This window comes from Carya illinoinensis, chromosome 10 (assembly GCF_018687715.1).
Source record: "Carya illinoinensis cultivar Pawnee chromosome 10, C.illinoinensisPawnee_v1, whole genome shotgun sequence".
Taxonomy (NCBI): Eukaryota; Viridiplantae; Streptophyta; class Magnoliopsida; order Fagales; family Juglandaceae; genus Carya; species Carya illinoinensis.
In genome coordinates, this window is record NC_056761.1 from 4,853,954 (window position 1) to 4,879,574 (window position 25,621).

General features: G+C 36.2%; 3 protein-coding genes across 4 annotated transcripts; 2 read left to right on the forward strand and 1 right to left on the reverse strand.

Moving 5' to 3' along the window:
- Positions 1–3,333: 3,333 nt before the first annotated feature.
- LOC122279066 (endonuclease MutS2) lies at positions 3,334–10,394 on the forward strand. Its single transcript, XM_043089385.1, has 5 exons — positions 3,334–4,016; positions 5,040–5,994; positions 6,079–6,603; positions 7,699–8,157; positions 9,527–10,394. Exons 1-5 carry the CDS (start codon positions 3,529–3,531, stop codon positions 9,836–9,838), a joined length of 2,739 nt encoding a protein of 912 aa, XP_042945319.1. The 5' UTR covers positions 3,334–3,528; the 3' UTR covers positions 9,839–10,394.
- A 665-nt stretch (positions 10,395–11,059) lies between these two features.
- On the forward strand, positions 11,060–14,835 carry LOC122280159 (monothiol glutaredoxin-S17-like). 2 transcript variants are annotated; one of them, XM_043091164.1, is made up of 3 exons: positions 11,060–11,428; positions 11,545–11,619; positions 13,436–14,835. In XM_043091164.1, exons 1-3 carry the CDS (start codon positions 11,255–11,257, stop codon positions 14,666–14,668), a joined length of 1,482 nt encoding a protein of 493 aa, XP_042947098.1. In that variant the 5' UTR covers positions 11,060–11,254; the 3' UTR covers positions 14,669–14,835. The 2 variants fall into 2 exon arrangements, with proteins under 2 accessions (XP_042947098.1, XP_042947097.1); XM_043091163.1 differs by having other exon boundaries at positions 11,060–11,377.
- An 8,044-nt stretch (positions 14,836–22,879) lies between these two features.
- LOC122279636 (heat stress transcription factor B-1-like) lies at positions 22,880–24,314 on the reverse strand. The gene is made up of 2 exons (XM_043090387.1): positions 23,971–24,314; positions 22,880–23,344 (listed from the first exon to the last, which is right to left on the reverse strand). The coding sequence occupies exons 1-2, from the start codon at positions 24,259–24,261 to the stop codon at positions 23,009–23,011; spliced, it is 627 nt and encodes a 208-aa protein (XP_042946321.1). The 5' UTR covers positions 24,262–24,314; the 3' UTR covers positions 22,880–23,008.
- Positions 24,315–25,621: the final 1,307 nt, after the last annotated feature.

The window sequence follows — 25,621 nt, forward strand, 5'->3', positions numbered from 1 at the left end:
ACACTTTGGCTTATTTGAATATCTCTTTACATAAAATTTCATATCTTTGAAACTAACATCAAATATATTTAAAATAATAATATAACATGTATATAAGATACTTAGGATCCTCCAATAAAATTATCAAAGTCATTGGAATAGGTTTAGACCATCAAAGAGTTAAACTTTCTCAAAACAGAAACTGTTTTTCCTCTTCCAGTTTCTAAGTTTCTAAATCTAAGAAAATCTTTCATCAAAACATTTAATCATGCAAAAATCCTCCACCAATAGTCATATATACATGTTAACAATACTCCATAAAAATTTCGGACCAATATCTATCCATTAGATTGGTCAAAAACTCCAAACTATAACATATTCTCCAGTTTATCTCCCAGAATGACTTTTTTATAGTTTACATAATATTTGACTGACCAAATGATCTTCAAATGGGACAAATAAGATATCCATGTAAACTAGACTCAAAAAATAACAACTTATATAAAGGAGACTTTATGATAAAATACTTACAAAAGTTTCGAAATGGGCATGCAAAAGAACTCCTAAAAGCTGTTCGAGAGAAAGTGTTTGATATTCTTTTAAAGGAACGTGTAAATGAAGATAAGTTCGTGGGTGATGGCTGGAGATGCTTATGGACGGGATAAGGAAGATGATAAGGCTGGAGTTGAGAGTTGAGTGTAGTTTTCTCCTACCCAAAATATCTATAAAAGATTATCTCAAAATATTCTATCCAATAATATCTACAAAAATCAGTTTAAGATATTTTCCAAATATGGAGTAGACTTGGAAGAGTAAGGTGGCTAAAATCTTTCCATGTGTATTTTAAATCTCTACTCTTAAGATATTTTCCAAACGTGTATTTTGGTTAGGTGTCATGATCTCACACCTTGATTTCCTTCACAATTCCATCTAATGGTTTCTCTTTGTACCAAGTATCTAATACTATTCATTATGTGTGGTTAAGATCTTGCCAAGTGTCCAAATAAAATTTTGCTAACCTAATTTGGACATTTCACACTGTGATTTTGAAAACATTGCGCTTAGTTGTTTACCGATGTTACTATTCACTCCAAAAATAAACGTAATAAACTTAGTACTGAAAAATTCTAAATATTCAATTAAGCCTAGTGGTGTAAACTATAATGTATTTGACACTTCTAACTATTTCAAATAATTAAAATCGCATTTCTGACACCATAGTGAGTGATAACACTAACTATATTGACAGGTTAAAATCTATGCGATTAGTGGATTCGTGAAAGGTTATAAAATCTTCACGAGGTTCCTAAAGTCAATAGAAATTCCACAATTAAATTTCTAGCGGACTGTTACATACAATATCAAATTATGTCAATTTGTGTTTGAAATTAATTACAAGGTTTGGAAGAAAAAGCTCCTATCACAAGTAGGATGAGAAATTTTAATTAAAGCAATGGTCCAAGCTCTACCGACATACATAATGAGCTATTTTCAATTACCCAAGTCATTTTGTAAGAAATTAGAGTACATGTTTGCTTGATTTTGATGGAGACAACGTGGATTTGTATGTAAAGTGCATTGCATTAGTTGGTCTAAAATGTGTGATTCTAAATTGCATGGAGGATTGGGGTTTTTGTATGACACATTTATGTAAAATAAAAATTACAAATTTTAATCTTAATTTTATGAAAAAAAAATTATAAAAACATAATTATATATCAAAATCATATCTCAATAACTTGCTATATACATGGAAAGATAAAATTCTAAAAATACAACTTAACATATGTTTCATATTTCTTATGACAATGTTTCCTGGATATAAATATATATATATATATATTTATCTATTATTAATTTTGTAATGAAATATTTAGAATTTGTTTTATTCATAAAATCTATTAAGTGATCTTATAGAAGCATATATTTCATTATAATATATAAGTTAGTTTATCAAGTTTAATGTAAATTTAGATATTTTGGTATCACATTAAACATATAATACTACAATTGAAATCTTAAATAAATATTTTATTACTCACTGAAGTCTAGATGATAAAACTTCTCTATTATTTTTTTATAGATCATTGAACTTAAATAATTTTCTTGAATTCATTTCACTATGTGTACCATACTAGAAAACCTAGTATTGTATAATAAAAGACTTTGTGATACAAATTAATAAGTTTTTTATTTCTCGTAAACCTAACTTTAATTTAATTTTAGAGGAACCACATCATAGAAAATAGATAAGATATATAAATTATACAAAATTTTGAGATTATAGGAAAAAAACTGGAAAGAGATTTATATATATATATATAGAAATTTTAGAATATTTTGGAGAGTATATGAGAATTATTATTTATTTTGGGGGCCATTTCCTATGCATATGGAATTATGCAAAAAAAAAAAAAAATTGGGAGAGATTTAATTTTTTTTTTTTAAAAAAATGGTGGGGCAAACACTAACATGCATGGTTTTGCTACTGTTCATGCATTGTGTTTGTGCTCCATTGTTATTCAAATGAGCTATGTTAGGTTGCTGTCCAGCAATGATCGCTAAGCGTGTCGCTTAGTATATATATATCTTTTTTATTTTTTTAATATATTTAAATATTTTAAAATGATCATAGCACAGAACATAGACAAAAATAAAGAGGTGGCGGAGAGTGGGAGGAGCCGAAGCTCCACCTCCCTCAACGGCTTTCCTGATCTTTTGCCTAGAGAGAAGTGAGAGTTTCTCTCACTATATGGAATTTTATTTGAGAGATAGGAGATTTAGTTAAAGTTTATTGATGCCACTATTAATGCTCTAAGCGAGTTTGATACTGATAATTTCCAATTAAATTTTAATTTTGATTGTATCAAAATCCGCCACATATAATATGGATCACAGTATCTATAGATCGGGAATATTGTCCTTTTCATGATGGAAAAATTTAGTTACAAGTATAACTATGTATTAATACGTGTATCAATCTAATGTGATTAGTTAAAAAGTAGATTTTATTAAAAATAATACCAATTTAGAGTTTTGCTACATATAAACAAATTCGCGTATTAATTTGCATACCAATACTGATTCATTTGTACTTAAAATTTAAATTAACACTATTTTTAATAAAATATATTTTTTGATCAATTATATTAAATTAATATATAGATTAATGTATAATTAAATTTTTTTATCAATTTAAATATATAATATAAATGAATTAATATTTATACGTAAATTAATATATAATTTTATTTATACGTAATAAAATTCTTTTTCGATAGTAGTCATCAGTTTCTAATTGCCAAAATTGACGGACAGTGGCAGATGTGATTGCACGCATCTAAACAAATCTCATTTCTCCTCTGTACGCTGCTACTAGAAAAGTAGAAAAAAAGCCCCAGTGCAAGTATGCAGGCGTGGCTCACTTGCTTTTACGGCCTCCAGAATTCAAATGGATAGGATTGAAAACAAATCTCTCACCGAGACAGAGATGACCCAGACTCAACCCCAACTTACCGAGTCAACTCGCTCCCTCTCTTAAACCCTCCAATGCAACTGATCACCAACCTTCCTACCTCTTTCATAAAACCCCCAATTCTATCCCCCAAAGCCCTCAAACCCTCTTTCTCGCTCTCCAACTCCCGCAAGTCAAACTCTGACCGATTCGCCCTCTCCCAGACCCTCCAATCCGAAACCCTCAAAATCCTAGAATGGCCCTCGGTATGCAAGCAGCTCTCCTCCTTCACATCGACCACCATGGGATCCTCGGTCGTCCAAAATGTCGAAATCCCCATCGGCCAAACCTGGGAGGAGAGCCAGAAGCTCCTGGATCAGACGGCCGCGGCGGCGGCAATGATGGATTCTTGGACGTTGGATTTCTCTGGGATTGAGGATGTCTCTGGGATTGTGGATTCAGCGGTTTCGGGTCAGTTGCTCACGATTTTGGAGCTCTGCGCGATGCGGGGAACGCTGCGTGCGGCCAAGAGATTGTGCGAGAAGTTGGAGCAGTTGGCTGCGAGCGGAGATTGCTCCGAGAGGTACTGCATTGCTATTATCATTGATATTTTTGATAAATTTTTAGAGAAATAGAATGCCTAAGCAATGGCGGGGAGGAAACAGTGGGGGCTTTCAGTGGATGTTATAATGGGGGGAGGTATTGGTATTATTGCAACCTCATAATGGGCATAATGCGTATTGTTTACACGATATGTATATTCTTTCTTTTCCTGATGAGTTAATCAGTAGGTATATACTGAGTGGAGTTATTTTGATTAAGTGGGAGATATTGTTTTCGTTCGTCTTCATTAGTTAGTTTTTGGTTTTTGGCGTTTTTATTAAATGGTTGCGCCCATTTAAACTTTAAACCCATTTACATACCACTACCAGGAATCAATTTACAGAAGCTTCGACTAAATCGAGGAACTACCTGCGCTAGTGATAGTACCATCAGAAGCAAAAAGACTCTTTTTTTCTTTTATCATAATAAAATAGATGCAGAATGGGAATATCTTAAGAACTGCACTGGTTCGTCTAAAATTTCAAAAGTTTCTGGAAATAGATATAGGAGAAGCATATTTAAGTGGGTTGTTAAGCATTTTTCCGTTTTCTTACAGTTAGAGTCAAGAAGCCATAATTTGATCCGGGCTCTCTTTTAAAATGTTTCATAATTTTACTTATAAAAAAAAATGTTTCATAATTTTGGATCTTCTCGGTTCTGTTCTATGAACTGGTTTAAGACAATAGACACTTTTTTAATATTTTCCAAAAGTAGGTTTCTCAGGGCTCTGAAGGCTCCTTCTATGTGTAATCAGTTTTCTCTGATCCATCTCTGGATAGGTTGTCCTATTTGCCTGACACAGTCTGGAAAGAAGCATTTATCATATGGTAATGGATTCTCCTCTCACAGTAGGGGCCTCAATAAAATTTGTTTTGAAGGTACACTCACATATTGAGTGCTGTGCTTACTTTTACTACGATTTTACATAAATGAATGCTGAAATGGTCCACATGAACTTTCAATCGAGGAATGAAAATTTACCTCTCTGAATGTATTCAAACAGGTACTTGCCCCTGCTTGAAATACTGAAGGACTGCAATTTCCAAGTGGAGTTAGAACATAAAATACAGTTTTGCATAGATTGCAATCTGTTAATCATCCTTGATAGAGCTAGCGAAGATTTGGAGATCATTAGGTCAGAAAGGAAGAGGAATATGGGAAATTTGGATTCTCTGTTGAAGGAAGTGTCATCTCGGATTTTTCAGGCTGGGGCAATTGACAGACCTCTGATAACCAAGCGTCGGTCGAGGATGTGTGTTGGTGTTAGGGCTTCCCACCGATCTTTACTTCCAGATGGTGTAGTATTAGATGTTAGTAGTTCTGGTGCAACATACTTTATGGAACCCAAAGAGGCTGTGGAGTTGAACAATATGGAAGTGAGGCTTTCAAACTCTGAGAAAGCTGAGGAGATAGCAATTTTGAGCTTGCTCACATCTGAAATAGCAGAATCGGAAATAGAGATCAAGTATTTGTTGGATAGAATTTTAGAAGTTGATCTTGCTTTTGCAAGAGCTGGCTATGCTCAGTGGATGAACGGGGTCTGTCCAATTGTCACTGCAGGGGATTGTGAGGCCATTTCTAGTGAAGCAGATTATGCTTTGTCGGTAGATATTGATGGTATACAACATCCTCTGCTCCTTGAGCTCTCTCTGAGAAAATCTTCAGATCCCCTTGAATCTTATTCTGGCAATGCAATTCAGTTGGGTGATGGAAATGGAAAAATGATTTCTGGAAGTTTGTCAGGTGTATCTACTTTCCCTGTGCCAATAGACATTAAAATTGAAGGTGGAAAGAGGGTGGTTGTGATATCTGGACCAAATACAGGAGGGAAAACTGCTTCAATGAAAACCTTGGGCCTGGCATCTCTTATGTCAAAGGCAGGCATGTTCTTACCTGCTAAGAACAGCCCAAGACTTCCATGGTTCAATCTAATTCTAGCCGATATTGGAGATCACCAGGTTGTTGTTTACCATTTTATGGCAGATTAATGCTTAGGTCTTTTTAGTTGTTCTATTTAGTCTGACTCTGGTTCTTTTTTATAGTCTCTGGAACAAAATCTCTCAACTTTTAGTGGCCACATAACGCGGATTTGTAACATCTTAGAAGCGGCCTCAAAAGAATCGCTTGTCCTTATTGACGAAATTGGTAGTGGAACTGATCCTTCAGAAGGTGTGGCCCTTTCCACTAGCATCTTGCAGTACCTCAAAGACCGTGTTAACTTGGCTGTTGTGACCACTCATTATGCCGATTTGAGCCTCCTGAAAGAAAAAGATAGTCAATTCGAGAATGCAGCCATGGAATTTTCACCAGAAACCTTACAACCTACTTATCAAATTCTCTGGGGAAGTACTGGTGATTCAAATGCGTTAAGTATTGCTGAATCAATTGGTTTTGATCTAAATATAATTCAGCAGGCTCAACAGTGGGTGGAGAGGTTAAAGCCAGAAAATCAACAAGAGCGGAAAGGCGTGTTATATCAGTCGCTTGTACAGGAAAGAAACAAATTGGAGGCTCAAGCCAGAAGAGCAGCATCTCTTCATGCAGAAATTATGGATTTATATCACGAGGTATTTTTGAAAATTCTAGTATGTCAGAAAATGCTTAATTCCATTGCCATTTGCTTTTGAACATGCATCATAGGGTCAAGATTAATGTTTGAAAATCCAACCTAGGCCTAGATGAGGTTCTGAGTACTTAATGTGCGGATGAATTTTTTTGTTTGGTGTACCAGTGTGTTGCAATATTTAGGTTTATTCAAATATCTAACAAATCTTGTACTGTTTCCATTAATATATAACTTATTGGCCTTGCTATTATTAGCTCCAATTGTCCATACTTGGACCATGATGTCAAATGGATTCAATGATCCTTTCAGAGGATTTCCTCCCATTTTATAGAACAAATTTACATAGCTATGTACTGTCTATTTTGAGCGGGAATACCACCTAACATGTGATTCCTTCAATTACGTCTGATGCTTGACAGCACTGTGTGTAGCACCGCCTAGCATGTGAGGCCCTAGATTACGCCTGATATTTAGCAGTGTCATGTGTAGCCTACAATCTAAAATACTACAACTATACAATATTACAAATAATGAGAGAACTGCTGTACGTTGACACATGATAGGGCCAGCTGCCATGCACGGCCACATATCTGAGTGCATGCATTGAACTTGTAACCAAATTTATGTTTTGGTATATCTTATGTTGTCTAAATCTCTCACTTTATTGGTAGAGAGTTATTTTAAGTAGGATGCTCAATCCAATTGAGGAAAACCCTGGATGTAATAATTTGATTATTTTTTTGAATACTTGACAATTTTATTGAGATTTGGAGAATCTATTTTTTTTTTTTTTTTTTTATCCCTTAAATGGTTTCTACCACCATTACTTCCTGAATCCTGTGCCCAGAGAAGATTAAGTTCCAGAAATTATTTGATATTTGGAAAAGGACATTCTAAACCTTGAGTGGAAAATTAAATGGCATTTTGCAATGTTAGACCATACATCAAAATTCAAACATAATGCTTCATTTATATGAAGCTGAATCACAGTGACTTGAGTTGTAATGATATGCTTTTCTTAAATCAGTTACTGTGACAGTTGTTTGATTATCTTTTTCCTTTGTTTTTTCCTTGCTGTCAAATGTTATGATTGAAGATAAAAAATGAGGCAGAAGATCTTGATAGGCGCGAAACAGCTCTCAGGGCAAGAGAAACTCAGCGGGTCCAACAAGATTTAAAGACTGCAAAATCTCAGCTGGAAACGGTGTTGCAGGAATTTGAAAATCAACTCAGAACTACCAGTGCTGATCAATTTAATTCCCTGATTAGGAAATCAGAATCAGAAATTGCATCTGTTGTTGCAGCTCACTGTCCTCATGATGTTCTCTCTGTTAGTGAAACGGACACCAAATCATATACACCAAAAATTGGAGAGCAAATCTTTGTCAAGGGACTAGGAGGTAAGTTAGTTACTGTAGTTGAAGCACCTGAGGATGATGAAAATATCCTAGTACAGCATGGTAAAATAAAGGTCCGTCTAAAGAAAAGCAACATCAGATCTATTGCAAGTAGCAAAAGAAATGCGACAACTCGTTCTGTCCGAAGTAAACAGCAGGTATGAATAGTGCTTTGCAGGAGTTAAGATATTCTGTTGACGGCGTACCTATCATGTTTTTTTGGTGTTTTAACTGGATGAGTTGTTAAACTGAGCATCAATTGTGCCTAATCTCTCTGCACATACAAGGATTCACCTAAGCAAGGAGGGATGTCGACCAAACTTTCACCGAGTTGGATGATCTGATTGATTAATTCGATCAATTTGACTTTGCCTGAGGGCATTAGGCTCGTTTATGTGCATACAAAGCCTTTCATAGTTCCACCTTACATCAAGGGTTTCCATATGTGTGCCTTTACTCTTAGATGTCATCCTTGCATCACCTGCTTAGAATAATCTCCACTTATCTATAATGTTGGATGTATTCTGCATCAATTGAAGTTAACTCTCTCTCTCTCTCTCTCTGTATGTTTGCTTAACCTGATTCATTTTTGGTCCTGGCTCTCTTTTCACCCAACCATCCTTTGCTCCTAGGTAGAATCACACTTCTGAGAAGCTCTGTATGTGTTTTCTTTTTTCTTGAAACTGTAATGTATATCAGATCAGTTTGTGTTCAATATCTTTGTCATTATGCTTGTTGGTTTCTGGGAAGATTTGTGATCAGGTTGGTGGAAATAGGATTCAAATGGTATTTTATTTTGTATACCTCACTACCTATTAATTTCGTTCTTGCAGTATCTGTGATACCGCATATGATAAAAGGATAAGGTAAGTGGTGTATTGGATCCCACATCGCTTGAGAAGGGGAAGTTCTTGCTCTTTATAATGTTCTAATGGGGCTCCAATTGTATTATTGACCAGTCCTTTTGGAGTATAGGACATGTGGTTTGAGCTTTCCATTGGGGCGTTACAGTATCATTGACTATAATCAAAACTGCATTTGGTCTTCTATGGCATCCTCCTTTCTCTTGAGCAGTGTACCTCTTTGGGTGCTTGGAAACAATGTCGCTGTTTTTATCACGTCTTTTTGGGGTGTCTCTCTTGTTTTTCTGATGCCTTCTACTTGAATATAGTTTCTTTCTTTGCTGTCCATATTAATTGCAGTTCTTGCAGACAACTGTTTTCTAGTTGTATCTACTGTTTTACTTTGTCACTGGAACTTGGATGAAATTTTCCTTCCAAAATCCGTGTGAAAAGTTTTTTAAGCCCAGATGACCATTGACCTTGTGTGAAGTGATTTAGATCACTGTATCTTAGTTTTTTTCAAGTTCTTAACGCCCAATATTTTGAAGTGCAAATATTATGCTTGAACGTGGATCTTTCTAGTTAAGACAAAGATCTTAATCAACCCTAGTGTTTGTTGCAGTTGTTTGATGAATTTTTGAATACAGTAAATCATGAATCTGATCAACTTTGACTTGTACTGAAGGGCCGCCGGAGCACAGAGCTGCAGGGTCATCCAGAGGTCGAAAAGGATGAGGTGGTTTCTTATGGCCCATTGGTGCAGACATCAAAGAACTCAGTGGATTTACGTGGTATGCGAGTGGAAGAAGCTTCTTACCACCTTGACATGGCCATCTCTGCAAGCGGGCCGTATTCAGTTCTCTTTGTGGTTCATGGGATGGGCACTGGTGCTGTTAAGGAGCGTGCACTTGAGATATTAAACAACCATCCTCGCGTGGCCAAGTTTGCACAGGAAAGTCCACTGAATTATGGTTGTACAGTTGCATATATAAAGTAAAATCTCGATTGTTTGGTCCAATGAACTATCATACTGTATCCGATTTTTATTTTTATACATACATGTGCTAAAATGCCAATAGATTTACAATAGATATCTGGTTCATTGAGCTAAAATACCCTCATCGCCTCCAGCACAACCGGCGCTGTAGTCAGGATCACAGTGCCCAATTTCCAGCCGAGAACCAGAAACCTGGCCGCTGCCAAAGCCGAAGGGGTTACCTTGTCCAATACCACAGCTGAGTCCAAAGATCAGGAAAACGGAAGCCACGCAAACCCACTTTGGTGCTGCCATTTCGACTATTCTCAATGCCCTGAATTGCTTGACATTTTTTTTTTCTCTTTTTCTTTTTCTTTTTCTTTCGTTAATGCTCAAAGATTGAGAAGCAGTCACCGGTGCTACTAGTATAAGCAAAGAGTTTTGTAATTCAAAAGGAAACTCCGGTTGGGAGGATTACTCCTTTTTTTCCACTAACCAAACGCGCTGGTGTTCGTTCTTGCATCAGAATTTTGGTTGATTGGAATAAGAATACACATGTATCTGTTATTTAGGCCTAGTTTGGTTACCAAATACTAAACTATTTCATCTTATCTAATTTAATCATTATAATTTTATTTATTATAATTTAATCATTATAATCATTATATCTCATCTAATTTAATTTTTTTAAATTTTAAAGTAAAATTAATATTAAAAAATTATATTACACTAATATTTTATTTAATTTTTAATAAAATATTCATTTTATCTAAACTGTATAATTAAACGAGTACTTAATCGCTCATTCGATTCTGATTTTACACTGGCCGATTGACTCAGAGTCTGAGATCTATTGGTTTTGTATGGTTTTAGACTTTTTCTTTTAAAAATATTTTTAAGCGGATGGTTTTAGACTATTTTGTAATGATTTTTTGGGTCAAGCTTTATTTTATACGCAGAAATACATTTAAAAAAAAAAAACCTCTGTTTGCTGCAACGGTTAATTGGTTCAATGCATGGTATTCAAAGGTTACTTCGGAAAGTTAATATAGAAAAATTTAGTTCCAGGTATAACTATTTATTAATAGGTATATTAATTTAAGAAGTAAATTTTATTAAAATTAATATTAATTTAAATTTTAAATATAAAAAAATTAATATTAATACGTAAATTAATATACAGGAGGAAAACTCTTTTAATATGCATTGATTTAAAAAAAAAAATGGTGTGAGCCAAAATCTAGTAGCTGTGCCACCTGGTCTAGACGAATTTGCCATCAAACATCGGACGCTTGAACAGGGACCCACAAGAAGAATCCTGAATGGTAACATGTCACGATCGTCTTCGCCATTTTTGCGACAAGCAAAAGTGAGACAGAGGCTCGCTCGCTGTGTCTCCTAGGGTTGGGGACTGGTAATACTCACAAGTGTCGAACTATGGGCGGGTCGGTGAAGGACGTGCAGTCAATGGCGGAGCTGGATATTGCGGTGCGGAGTGGCGCCCCGGTTATCCTACACTTCTGGGCCTCATGGTGCGAAGCGTCCAAGCCCATGGACCAAGTCTTCTCCCATCTCTCCACCGATTTTCTTCAGGGTTCCTTTCTTTATCATGTTTTTTCATCCTCTTTTTTCGCTTTCAATATCTTTTTCTATCATATTCTTATTAGTTTCCCATTGTTTTCTCTTCTTTTTGTTTTTGAATTTTCGGGAAAAAAAAAACATTGTAGGTTGAAGCAGAAGAGCAACCTGAGATATCGGAGGCTTATTCGGTTTCCGTGGTGCCTTTCTTTGTTCTATTCAAGGTTTGCTTTGATGCATATTTCCATTTTTTTGTTTAATTTTCCTTTCGAGGTTTATTTTTGTTGGTTGTGCATTAGAAAGGCTGGAAGGGTGTTTTGGATAATCGTGCTGATTTTTAGTTTTTTAAAAAGTTATTCTGAAAATTGATATGTGGAATTTTGTTTTTATCCCCATTGTTAGTTCATTAGGCTGTTTTTTAAAGTGGGATGCAATGGTATCAGGGATAGAAATATTGACGAGAACGCTATGTCGTTATCTCATCCTAAATCTTTGCAGCTACTATTTTTTAGAATACTTGTTTTCCTGTGTGTATAGTTTGCGCTGCTGTGTCAGTTATTATGAAAAATTATTGATGTTTTGATTTTTTTTAATTGTAATGGGCATTAACAAGTCGTGCATTTACACATTGATTTGTGTGTAGTTGAACTCTACTCATAATCGAGTGGTATATGTTAATATACGGTGTTTGTTTTCCATTAGCATGAACAAAAATTTAAATTAATGATAAATGTGTAAAATTATGCACTACGGCGAAACTTGGTAGTTGTAGAAAAATGCGCTAGTATTCATCCATCATTGCTAATGGCCGATTTGGATGATGGTTCTCCCCATCTGTATGTGAAGAATAATGAAGCTGTTCAAACTCATAGCACGCCCAGAAACGCTTTCACCCAAAGTTTTAAAAACCGTTCCATTCCAGGCGGAATGGCTGGAATTTTTCATGCCAGAACAGGGACCGGCATGGGGTAGGTATCTATTTCATTTTGGGTCAAATTCCGGCCGTTTTGGCCAATTTTGGTCAATTCCGGCCGGATTATGGTATTTTGGCCGGAATAGTGATTCCGGTCTGAAATTAATATTATCATTGAAGGAATGGCTCTCTTGTAAATAAGTTGAAAAATGAGGGACAAGATTGTACTTTTAGATTCCAAATACCCCTTTTTGTGCACTAGACTCCAAATCTCTGCCAATTGCCGAATCACTTTTTACTTGTTTTTTACGTTTTCCTTGTCAAGTTAAATTTATTGTAGTTTATAAAAATTCTGCATGCAAGTCAACTCCATGGATTTACTATAGTTTTAAAAATAAAATAAATATATTAATAAATGCGTTTTACATATATGTATATTTTTGAGATTTATAATATTATCAAGTTTATCAGAATGTATATTTTTAAAACTTGCATTGATGTTATTTTGAAATATAGTTTTTATATATATAATTTATTCATTTATTGTTTATCCCGAAACATACCCATATCGAAATATTCCGTTCCAATGCCTCAACCGAAACGTTGAACGAAACAGATTTCAAAACTTTGCTTTCACCCCCTTCCCCCAAACACATGGTCCAGTTGCTTTTGTAATTATTGTTGCATTCTAGTAATCTAATGATTGTATTTACCAAGTCTCAACTGTCATATTGTTGTGTAAGGTTTGATGGTAGTTTTATTTCAGTATCTCAATTGGTATGTACCCCCCCAACCCCCCCCCCCCCCCCCCCCCCCCCCCCCCCCCCCCCCCCCCTTCTTTTCTCTTCTTCTTTCTTCTTCCTTTTTCTAACTCTTATTGAACTGTTGTTCAACACTCAGAGTTGAGATAATATGGGACTTCTTGGTTTGATATTCTACTGCCTGAAGTTAACTCCATTGTTTTTGTAATTGTATGATTAGAGAATTAGAGATCACTGCTTCTAAAACTTTTTATCAGAATGTCTTCATTAGAAATCATTGCATCTTAATTTGGGACTTCTTATAATTGTTTCTATCTCTTCCTTCTTCAAATACCACCTGTGGTAAATCTTTTTTTTTTTTTTTAGGATGGTAAGACTGTTGATACATTGGAGGGTGCAGATCCATCTAGTTTGACCAATAAAGTTATCAAAGTTGCCGGTTCAATTAACCCTGGAGAACCTGCTGCTCCTGCCAGCCTTGGTCAGGCTGCGGGACCTGCATTTCGCGAAACGGTGAAAAAACTTGTTAAAGAAGACGGATCTTCCAAAGTGGAAAACCAAGTCCAACCCAGCCTTAGTGATGCATTAAAAAAGAATCTGCAGCAGCTGATTGATTCTCACGCAATCATGCTATTCATGAAAGGAAGCCCTGAAGAGCCAAAGTGTGGATTTAGCCAAAAAGTTGTTGAAATATTGAAGAAGGAAAAAGTTAAATTTGGGAGCTTTGACATATTATCTGACAATGAGGTTCATGATGGCTTGAAGAGATTTTCTAACTGGCCAACGTATCCTCAGCTCTACTGCAAAGGAGAGCTTCTTGGTGGGTGTGATATGGCACTTGCAATGCATGAGAGTGGAGAACTACAAGAAGTCTTCAGAGATTACGGGATCAATACAAATGCTTCTAATGAGGTAAAAGTGAACGAACCTGGAAATGGAAAGGGTGGAATCTCTAAATCCACTGGTCTAAGTTCCATCTTAACCTCTCGAATTGAAAGCCTGATCAATTTAGGCCCAGTTATGCTGTTTATGAAGGGAAAACAAGACGAACCCAAGTGCGGCTTTAGCCAGAAGGTAGTTGAAATCCTCAGACAAGAAAAGGTGGAGTTCGAGTGTTTTGACATTCTTTCTGATGAAGAAGTCCGTCAAGGACTCAAAATTTATTCAAACTGGTCCAGTTACCCTCAATTATATATTAAGGGTGAACTTGTTGGTGGATCGGACATTGTGCTGGAAATGCAGAGAAGTGGGGAACTAAAGAAGGCCTTAGTGGAGAAAGGTATTGTTCAGAAGGAAACTCTTGAAGATCGTCTGAGGAAGTTGATAAGTGGTTCACCAGTAATGCTCTTTATGAAGGGTACCACTGATGCTCCCAGATGTGGATTCAGTTCCAAAGTTGTGAATGCCCTACGGGAAGTGGGCGTAAATTTCGGGTTCTTTGATATATTAACCGATGATGAAGTGAGGCAGGGGCTGAAGGTCCTCTCCAACTGGCCAACTTTTCCTCAGCTTTACCATGAAGGCGAACTAATAGGAGGTTGTGACATTGTAATGGAGCTGCAAAACAACGGAGAGCTGAAATCTACTCTATCTGAGTAGGTTCGGTTCAGTTTTAGCAAAAAATGCAGGACATCAATTTTTAAACCAACTTTCTTCTGTCAGAATCGTGTCATCGGCATAATACGTGTTGTAAAAGTTTGACTTTTGTATAATTCTTAAAAATTTCCCGATACTCCTTATATGGGTTTTGGGCATTATTTTTGACAGATGCATAGATACACGTTATAATGGATGAGGGTTGTGTGCAAAACTTCCCAACTTCCAGGAGTAATCTTGGAGTAATTCAAGTGGTTTTATCTTGTCATTAGTTGGCAAGGTTTACATGTAATTGCTACATAATTTACTTTGGTCTAAACAATATACAATCGACAATAAGACGTGTAAATCCAATTTTCATTGAGGTGTTAACGACGTGCAAACTTACCAGATTGGAAGCTCTCTCTCTCTCTCTCTCTCTCTCTCTCACATCCCGTTTATCAAAATTTCGAAACCTTTATATGCAAGTTTGTGAGCCGCACGAGAAGAAATTCACGGGCACGGTTATGAAGTTTGAGATAAGAGAGGAAAAGGGCGATGGAAATGGGAGACCAGTGGAGTTTAGCTTTTGAACATGAGCTTCAAAGTACTAAGTGGGGCAGCTTGAGTCCATTTGCGAATATGGGGTCGAGTGGTGTTTTGGGTTTGGGCTAAGGCATGGGCCTCAGTTTATCATTCTGAGCTATAGAACGAGCCCAACTGATCTGCTATGTCATGCGTCCTAGAACTAGGGGTGGGCAGCGGGGCCCCGGAACCCGCTGCCCCGCCCCCGCATAGGGCGGGGCGGGGCGCCCCGCACCGTTAGGGCCGGGGCGGGGGGCCCCGGCCCGTATCCCAACCCCCAGCGGAGGCGGGGGACGGAAACGGACCCCCCCGGTCCGTGTTTCCCCCGCCCCGCACCTATATATATAATATAAATATATAATATATAATATTATATATATATATATATAAGTTATATAAGAGAAACGGCGCCGTTTTGTGGTGGACAAAACGGCGCCGTTTCAATTAGTGGGTTTTATTATTAACCCACTAATTGAAACGGCGCCGTTTTGTCCACCACAAAACGGCGCCGTTTCTCTAAATACCCTAACCCATAACCCAAACCCCCCCCCCCCCGATCCCCTGATTCCCCTCCCCTCCCCTCCCGAGTCCCTTCACGGCTTCACCCCCTTCGGCCTAATCCATTCGGTGTTCCCTCCTCCCACCGGCAACCAGTCCGGCCGCCGCACGTATTCCATCATCCCTCTCTCTCGCACGACGCACGAGGCCGGACGCACGCCGCATGGTAACATTTCTCCTCCCCTTTTGATTTTCTTAGTTTGGTTATTATTTTTTATTTTTTTTTTTAGTTTTGATCGGAGATTGGAGGTAGGATGGGGTTGAATCGGAGATGGAGGATGGGATTGTTTGGATTGTGTGCTGTGGATGTCTTCAGATTGTGTGATTGTTTGGATTCCCGATTGAATGGATTGTTTTTTTTTTTTTTTTTTGTTAATTTCATTGTGATTCGGACCCCTAAATTGATTTAGGGGTTTCATGATTGAAACCCCTAAATCAATTTAGGGGTTAGGGTTTCGGATTGGGGTTCCAATCCGAAACCCTAATTTTGAATTAGGGGTTGAAACCCCTATCAATTTAGGGTTTCGGATTGGGGTTCCAATCCGAAACCCTAATTTGATTTAGGGGTTGAAACCCCTAAATCAAAATTAAATTTTCATTAAAAAAAAAAGTCACGAAGTTTATATATTCTAATTGAAAAGTTTTAAATGTATTTTTATCAGAGTTGCATTTTTTGAGTTGTTACTTGTTATGAATGTTGCTTTTATTTTTATATTTTTTAGACGTTGGAATAGAGATAAATGATTGGAAAAAATTAAGAGATGAAAATATTATAATATTTAAAATAAATTTTCTTATTAAAGTGAAAATTTAATAAGATAGTTTTTTTAGTAAGATAGTAAATTTCGGAAAAATATATATTTTTCTGTCATAAATTATTATTTCTTTTGTCATGTGGTAAATAAACTATTTTTTTTAACATATATCTCATTTTCATATTTTTTAAACATCTTTCAAGATTTTAAAAAATTAAAAAATATACCAATATACTAATATTAATGTCAGTAACTATTAAGAAATGAATTTTATAAAATTAAATATATGAAAAGTAAAAATGAGAGAACAAAACTATGAAGCATATTATCAAGCACTTTTTGTTTTATTTAAAAGTTTTAAATAATTATAACTATTAGATAATTAAAATTGTTTCAAAAAAAATCAATTTGAAAATTATATAAAATCAAAAAGAGAAAAGAGAGAAGAATATAATGCCTATTAAAAAATGTATTTTAAAGTGGCCTATTAAAATAATGTAGGGTTAGTTTTTGCTGATTGTGTTGGATTGTACTTTGAATTTTTTTTTTTTTTTTTGTTGGAAAATCAGGAATGTCTTCGGATTTCAGTGATAGCTCGCCTTCCCCAGCCAACATCCCTACCCCAGAAACTAACCCTACTCCTACCCCTATAACGAGTACACCTTGCCCTGCTCCGAAGCCCACACAGGGCAAGAAACCTGTATCTATAGTTTGGCAACACTTTACCAAACTAGAGGGTGGGGACCCGAACAACCCACAAGCTAAATGTAATCACTGTGGGAAAATGTATGGATGTCACTATAGGAAACATGGTACATCCCAGCTGAAGGTCCATCTAGAGGAACAATGCAAGAAGAGTCCAATATTAAAATCCTTAGTAGAGAAGGGCCAATCTAGACTAGATATTAAAATGGCTGATGGGAGTAGTGGGGCCGGGGGGCCAACATTGAAGGGGTATACGAAGTATAACCCCGATGAGTGTAGAAGGAAGTTAGCTCGTATGATTATCATGGACGAGCTGCCTTTTCAGTTTGTGGAGGGTAAAGGGTTCCAAGAATTTGTCCAAGAGTTGGAACCCAGATTTGTACTTCCTTCTCGTCACACCGTGGCAAAGGATATTAAGAAGATGTACCTTCGTGATAAAGATGTTTTGAGGGGCCAACTCGCGGGTTTGGTAGTTTGCCTCACTACCGATACTTGGACTTCTATCCAAAATATGAATTACATGTCGTTGACTGTGCATTTTGTTGATGCTGATTGGGTTCTGCACAAAAAAGATTATTAAATTTTGTCAAATAACTGATCATAAGGGTGAGACGATTGGGAAGGCATTGGAGGCCGCAATAAAGGAGTGGGGGTTGGAAAAGGTTTTGTCTGTGTCAGTTGATAATGCGTCATCTAATGATGTCGCATTGGGATATCTAAAGAATTATCTTAAAGATGCAAATAAGACATTCTTGGGTGGTGAATACTTGCATGTTAGATGTGCTGCACATATTTTGAATTTAATTGTGACTGAGGGGTTGAAAGATGTTGATGACTCGGTTGCCCGAGTTAGAATGGCTGTGAAATGGGTGAGGTCTTCTCCTTCAAGATTGGAGAAATTCAAAGTTGCTGCAAAGGCTGCGGGCATAACATCGAAGAAGGGTCTTTGTACTGATGTTCCTACCAGATGGAACTCAACCTTCTTGATGTTGGAGGCGGCCCAGGAATATAAGGCAGCCTTTCAATTATTGGGTGATGAAGACATCCAATATGTCAAATACTTTGATGAGCACGTGGGATCACGAAAGCCTAATGATGATGATTGGGTGGTAGTTTCTACTTTCGTTGATTTTCTTGGATTATTTTATGATGTCACGTTGAATATATCTGGTTCTTTGTACCCTACATCCCATGGGTTTTGTCAACAAATATGTAGGGTAAAAGAAGAATTAGAAGATATGCGTAGGGGTTCCAATGAAAGGATGAGGGGGATGGCAAGTTCCATGATGCTAAAATATGACAAGTATTGGGGAGATTTGACTAGAATGAATATTTTCTTATATGTGGCTGTTATTCTTGATCCCCGTCTAAAAGTTTCAGGCTTGTTATATGGGTTGAGACTTGTTCACGATCAGGTATGGACTGACATTATTGGTGAATTGGCCCGAGATACCCTGAAAAAATTGTATGACGAGTTTATGGCAATTAAGGGTGGTACTACATCGAAGACACATACACCGACCCCAACTCCTTCTACAGACATCGTGACCGGGCCTCCTACAAAGAAGCGCAGAATGCCGTGGACTAAGACCCTCGCACAGAATCCCACACTAGTCCATCAATCTACAGAGGTCGTTTCTGAGTTAGACAACTATTTGTCAGCGGATATGGTCCAAGATGATGATGATCATTTCGATATATTAGGATGGTGGAAGAATGCCTCAAAGAAATATCCCATCATTTCTGAGATTGCCCGCTGTATTTTGGCCATCCCTATTAGCACCGTTGCCTCAGAGTCAGCCTTTAGTACCGGAGGTCGTATATTGGATCCTTTCCGTAGTTCATTGTCTCCTACAACTGTAGAGGCATTGATATGCACACAGAGTTGGACGATAGGAAAGGATATTCATGTTCCGGATATTTTAGATTTTAAGGAGACCGATGAGGGTGGTGATCAGTCTGGATTTGGACCACCTGGTAATTATTTTTTATTTTTTTATTTTAATTTTTTTATATTCATTTCCATTTCATCGTTATTAATTTTAATATTAATTTTTGTAGTAACACATGAAACGTCTAGCACCTCTGCAACATAAAAATGTGTTCAAGCCCGGGCCGCCCCAACTGTCACACCTCTTGACTCAAAGACAAGCCACAGCTGACAAGCCTCTTTAGAATGATCAATTTTTAATGATTTGTAAAAATTTTGTATTCAATAATTTGTAATGTTGATACAATGTCCTTTGGACACTTTTATGTTTGTAATTTTGTAATTGTTTAGCCTTTCAATTTTGTAATAGCTTAGTTATTATTATTAGTTTATTACGTATTAGACTCTTAGATATAACACTTTTTTTTTTCTTTTAAATTTCGGAATTTTTTTTTTTCTTTTTTACTTATAATTTTATGGGCCCAAAATGGCCCATTGCTGAGATTTCTGCTTCTGGACCATTTTCGGCCCAGAAATTGCCTCTGGGCCCAAGGCCCAGAAGGGGGGTGCGGGGGGCCGGACGGACTGGCCCCCCACCCCGTACCCCGTCATACGGGACGGGGTACCCCGCCCCCGCACACCGGAGGCGGGGGACGGGGTGGATTTTCCCCATCCGCCCCATGCGGGGCCGGGGGGGGGGGGGGGGGTAGCACCCCTACCTAGAACATGTAGAAAAGAAGAATTCCATTTTTTTCTCCAAAGAAATTGATGTTTTATGATTTATTGGAGAAATATTAGATTTAAGCGAATCACAACAAAATTACTTTACAAGCGAATAGTGTTTGAAATGACCATTTTAAAATCATTTTTATTGTGAAATAAATTTAAACATATGACATATAAGTTTATCATTTTTTTTTTTTTTTTGTAATTCTCTTTCCAATCCATCTAGTATTTCTTTAATTTCGTAAGAGATCCTTTTGTCCACCCACTTTACTTTTAAAGGAAACATATAAACGACAAAAAATTAAGATAAATATATAACAGTTCTAAATAGGGTTGGACACCTTTGGAGAGAATTGGGTGATGTGGCAATATATTAAAAAAAACAAAACAAAAAAACAAAATGAGAGGGAAACTAAATGAAACCCTTCAACTTCCTATCACTCTCTCAAACCGCACTCAGCTAGCACCTTGCAAACTTCTCCCCCACCTTCGATGATTTCTCACCATCACTTTCTTTTTTATTTTCAATTTTGTCTACACTCACGATCCTCTCTTTCACGATTTAGCTGTTTTTTCTCTTTATGTTGTAGTGTTTTTTTTTCTATCTTGCTATCTTTCAAACTCATAGCAGATGCCACTCTCTCTCTCTCTCTCTCTCTCTCTCTCTCTCTCTCTCTCTCTCTCTCTCTCTCTCTCTCTCTCTCTACAATTTTTGGCTGAACCAATGAGTCCCCATTGGTGCCATCTTCAAGCTCTATGATGAGCACTCCCCCATGTTGTCCCATTCTCTCTGCCCAACAACCACAACCGCATACTCCTCCCTCATTCGCCAACCGAACAACGAAGCCACTGTCCCCCCCCCCCCCTGGGGCCCAGCTCCCCCGTGTCCTCAAACAAGAAACAGCCCCACGCACACATCAACCTTAGTTGGAGGAGAACCGGATAGACCACCCAGTACTGCCCAAGCTCCTCCTTGTCGTTACTATCCTGCACCAAGAACCACCAACCACCGCCTAAGGCATCCACCTCACGTCGTTACTTTATGTCATAGTCGAGTGAAATATACTCTGTTTTTCAACTCCAAAACAAATCACTCTGCCAGCCACCACGGAAGCTCAGTCCTCCACCACCCTCTCGACTACTCCATGTCCTGCTGTGTCGCCGCGTATCCTCCATCCGCAGTCCCTACCCCCGACGACTTCTGCTCTAACCACTGGCTCTTTGCCCCTCCTGGTAAGACCCCCGAATTGCCACCTCTCATCCCTCTTCTCTCTATCGTTGGTCAATATCACAAAATCTAACCTTTCCCCCCACTATAAGAAGCTCGTGCCTTTGTGAGCCACCATCACAGGGTATCTTTACCCTTTTTGGCCGTTCTCTTGGCAAAACTCTCCCTCTCTTTCTCTAAGAACATTCACATTAACTTCATCAAAGTTATTTTCAAAATTTGATGAAAAGTACAAGTTTTTCATAAATTTTAAAACCTTCCTATCCATAATCCCACATTGGATTAGCTATTGAATTCATCAAATAATAATATAATATTATTTTTTTAATAATAATATTATTTTTTTCATTTTTAGCAATTAAACTAACTATAGGTACATTAATAATTTAATTTTATACTTGGGGCTGACCATAAATCCAAAACTGAAATGAAACTAAGGTTGCAGGAGAAAAAAAATGAGAGAGGAAAAATATAGTACAACAGTTGGGAATTTAAATGTAGTAAAATAATTGGTTGATGAGTGTATAATAACCCTTCAAATTTGAAGAAAACTATAGATTTACTGTAGCTCAAAACTCCCAATTTCTCATTTGATGAATCCAATGCAGCTATGATTTACATATATTCATCATTTTATACATTTGGCTTGGCTTTTGATGAAGCCAATGCCAATGCTCTAAGTCTCAGTCCATCCCTCAAGTTAGCTTTCTCTCACTGTGTGGGGATGTTTAGTCTGTGGGGGGTGTTTTTGTTTGAGGGGAAGTTTGTTTCATGTTTCATTTGTGGGGTGTTTCAATGCACTGTTTTATTATTGTATACGTGGAGGGACGGGTATGCGGGGTTGCCAACCCCGGGTGCAAGTAGAGTTTTTTATATATAATTACCGTTTATCAAATAAAAAATAGAGTTATGCTATATACAATCATTTTTGCATATTCTTACGCACTTCACTAACGTGATTGGTTAAAATAATTATTTTATATTAAAAAAAGTGAGTAGCCATTCACATTAGTGGAGTCTACAAAGAGTACGCAAAAATAACTATACACAGAATTTTTGTAAAAAGATAAGTAACTACCTAGATACTTCCCAGCACAAAGTATCAAAATCTCTAAAAATTAAGATTTATCCACTTTTGCTTGACTACATTTAGATATTAAGGTGATTTTAGATAATTTGTGAATAGAAGTGAAAAAATAATGAGAAGTAATAAAAAAAATAGTGAATAGTTTGTAAATAGTAATGAGATAGTCTAAGCTAATCTAGGTCACCTTACTAACCAAATATAGCCTTAAGCACGGGTAATAATTATTATAAACTAGTAAATAGTTAGACGTTCCAGATCAATTTCGTTCAAACTCATCATGGTCTTATAAACAAACTCAAGCGCATGTTTACCATGGTATAACTGAACTTGCAAGAATTTGAGAAATATTTGCTCTATATATATACACGTAAGAATCTTCATAGAGATGCTTACACACTAATGTGGTTTAATGTGAAATTTCATCACATTATGAAATTATTTTTATTATAAATTAAGTAGATCTAATGAATTATATCGAATCACTGTTAATGAATAAATTTGCATGTGTGAAATTGCCTCTAAGAAATATGAGACGCAGCTAATTAGACATTGTAGATTACCATATATATCTTCCAACAAAATGAAGACATTTTTCTTCAAGTTGCTTCACAATATACCTAATTGATAACCTCCAGAAAAGAAGAAGAAGAAAAAAAAAGGATTGATGCTCAAGGATATGTGATATTTGATTCCTTTTTCAGTTTTCCACGTGAGAATTGAAACCGAAAAATAGTTTCCAAGGCCATAATACAAGTGAACATTTGTTTATTAATTCAGCTTAGACCCTAAATTAACATAGCCTCCTAACTTTGTTCTGATTGTTTCCCGTCATGTATTGTGTAAGGTAATCCATCAACTTTATTTCTAATGCTTTGAACTGTGCTATTTGCATCTGCAGTTCCAACTTCTCTCTCTTTAAGGCCTCGTTCTCCTTGAGGAGTTGCAGACGATTGTTTTCCTGATCCATGGCTGTCATCGTGCTCTCTTCAGAATTAGCCTTCAGGTACGCTGGAAAGACACTTGGCTCGCACTTCTTCCTGGTGATCTCCACCAGCATATGCCTGCACCCTTTCTGGAACTTCTCGTGCTTGAATTCCCATATCTTGGAGCATGTCTTCTTGAATCCCTGCGTTTTGGTATGAAAAGGGTACTTAGCAAAGAATTGCCGCCAATACCCAAACATGTATAGATAACAATACATAGCTTCCATTGTGTAATCGAGTTGTACGTACGTAGTGTCCCACTCTAGCTAGCTAGGAATATTCAGAGAATTATGATTTGTCGTGTGAACTCGACATCCGGCCCTCCTCCCTTTTCCTTGCCTGCCCGATTATTTTGACTCGTTTAAAAAAATCACATTCAATCTTTTGACTTTTAAATTCCCCCTGCCTTATTAATTATGACATATTGGGTCGAACATGATATGATTCAGTACAACAGCATCGGCTTTCAGTACCCTAAATTGCTTTGAGAAATGAAAAAACTGGGCATAATATATATATCAAACATCTAAGCTCATTCAACTTCAACATATGAATACGGGTACGAAGAGCTGCATACGACCGTATTATATATATATATATTCAACTTTTGCTACCTAGATTCCGATCCGCAAAGAAATTAAGGAGGTGCATGGCAAATTTACTCTTGACATTGAAGATCAGGATTAATTACAGTATTCATGGATTTGAATTTCAAAGCATGACATGAGGCATAGACAGATGAGAGTACAGGTACAGCTAGCTAGCTTACATAGGTATTCAGCTGGCGAATGAAGCTAGAAAAATTGTTGTGTTTGAAATATTTAGGCAGTATGAGCTCCGAGAACTCGGCCGGAGACCATACTACAAACCCAGTTCCCTCCGCATTCCATGAAACAGTTCCCAGCTTTCCACGATCACCATCAATATCATCATCTTCTCCTTCTAACAAATCGTAAGTCTTCGACAAGAATGGAGCCGGGCACCTTGCCCTCGGAGACTGGCTTGAAGTGGTAGCACTCTTGCTGGTTCCCTGCTCCAGCTCCAACACTTCTCTTGCCATGCTTTTAATAAGCTAATTTATTCATGGAGTGCCCAAGCTGTTCCTCTTTTCTGACCTCCTTACTTATATATATCACTGTCGAAGGAAAGATAGCAGGACGCTAGTGCCGTGAAGAAACTTTTCTTGTCTTTATTTTTTTTCTTTTTCTTGTTTTCAATAAAAAAAATCTCCCCTTCTTTCTCTATTGTATTTATGCAACTTTCCGAAAAAGCAAAAAGAGATATAAATATTCTAGCAACCGTTTTGAACTTTTGAAATCTTAACAAAAGATTGAAATATTATATCCGAATAGAGAAATTTAATTATAAGTATAATTGTGTATTAATATATATATTAATTTAATGTGATTAATTAAAAATAAATTTTATTAAACATAATATTAATTTAAATTTTAAATATAAATAAAATAATATTAATATATAGATTAATATGTAATTTTACTTATACGTAATTAAATTTTATAAAAAAAGCTTCTATGTCGCGTGGGTTTGACTGTCTTAGTTGGCTGCTAATCAATTTTTTTTTAATGATTAAAAAATAAATTTAAATATATTGATGTATTTTTTATTTTTTTAAAATATTTAAATAAATAATAATAATATTTTTAAAAAAAATGGGCGGCACGTCCGCTGGCCGGCATGTTAGGCTAGTAGCCCAATCCTATATTAAATATGGCCGATAATGTACTTTAATTGGCAAAAGCAACGAATGGTACCATGCAAGTTTCATGTGCTCGATCGGCTTCGGGCACTGACAAGTACTGGCATTTCAGGAGTTATTAGCTGCATGTGTGTGCATAATATATTATATAATATATGAATTTTTCATCATTTTCACGTATTATATTTATTATTTTTTAAATTTTTAATTTAATTTTTCTTAAATTAATTAAAAATTTTTACTTATCATTACTATATTACATATTGGATAAGAGAAAAAATAATAATAATAATAAATATGATATTTGATGTATAAAAATGATGAGTAAAATTTTTCTATATATATAAATACATAGATATGTATTATAAGAAACATGTTACAATTATAATGAAATTTTACAAAAATAAAATATTAATAAATTAACATAATTTCATGCATTAAATTTAATTTTTTAAATTTATAATAAAAATAATATAATATGACTTAAAATATTTAATTACATTAATTTATAAATTTATAAAATCGTTTCGTAATTAAAATATTTTTTTATATTATGAGTTGATTGATAACGACTACGAGAATTTAAAGGAAAAAAAAAGTCAAATATTTCGGTGGGAATAACACGATTCTCTCTATTTCAAGTGAAAATAGAGAGAGGATTTGGCTTATTTTTTATCGGAGAAGGAATATATATATTTCG

Excerpts from the sequence above, each read along its gene's own strand:
- LOC122279066 (XM_043089385.1), top strand. The coding sequence starts at position 3,529 with ATGCAACTGATCACCAACCTTCCTACCTCTTTCATAAAACCCCCAATT. Across the intron at positions 6,604-7,698 it reads TTATGGATTTATATCACGAG|ATAAAAAATGAGGCAGAAGA; the intron begins GTATTTTTGAAA and ends TTATGATTGAAG. Across the intron at positions 8,158-9,526 it reads CTGTCCGAAGTAAACAGCAG|GGCCGCCGGAGCACAGAGCT; the intron begins GTATGAATAGTG and ends CTTGTACTGAAG.
- LOC122280159 (XM_043091164.1), top strand. The coding sequence starts at position 11,255 with ATGGGCGGGTCGGTGAAGGACGTGCAGTCAATGGCGGAGCTGGATATT. Across the intron at positions 11,429-11,544 it reads AGGGTTCCTTTCTTTATCAT|GTTGAAGCAGAAGAGCAACC; the intron begins GTTTTTTCATCC and ends AAAACATTGTAG. Across the intron at positions 11,620-13,435 it reads CTTTCTTTGTTCTATTCAAG|GATGGTAAGACTGTTGATAC; the intron begins GTTTGCTTTGAT and ends TTTTTTTTTTAG.
- LOC122279636 (XM_043090387.1), bottom strand. The coding sequence starts at position 24,261 with ATGGCAAGAGAAGTGTTGGAGCTGGAGCAGGGAACCAGCAAGAGTGCT. Across the intron at positions 23,345-23,970 it reads TTCGCCAGCTGAATACCTAT|GGATTCAAGAAGACATGCTC; the intron begins GTAAGCTAGCTA and ends ACCAAAACGCAG.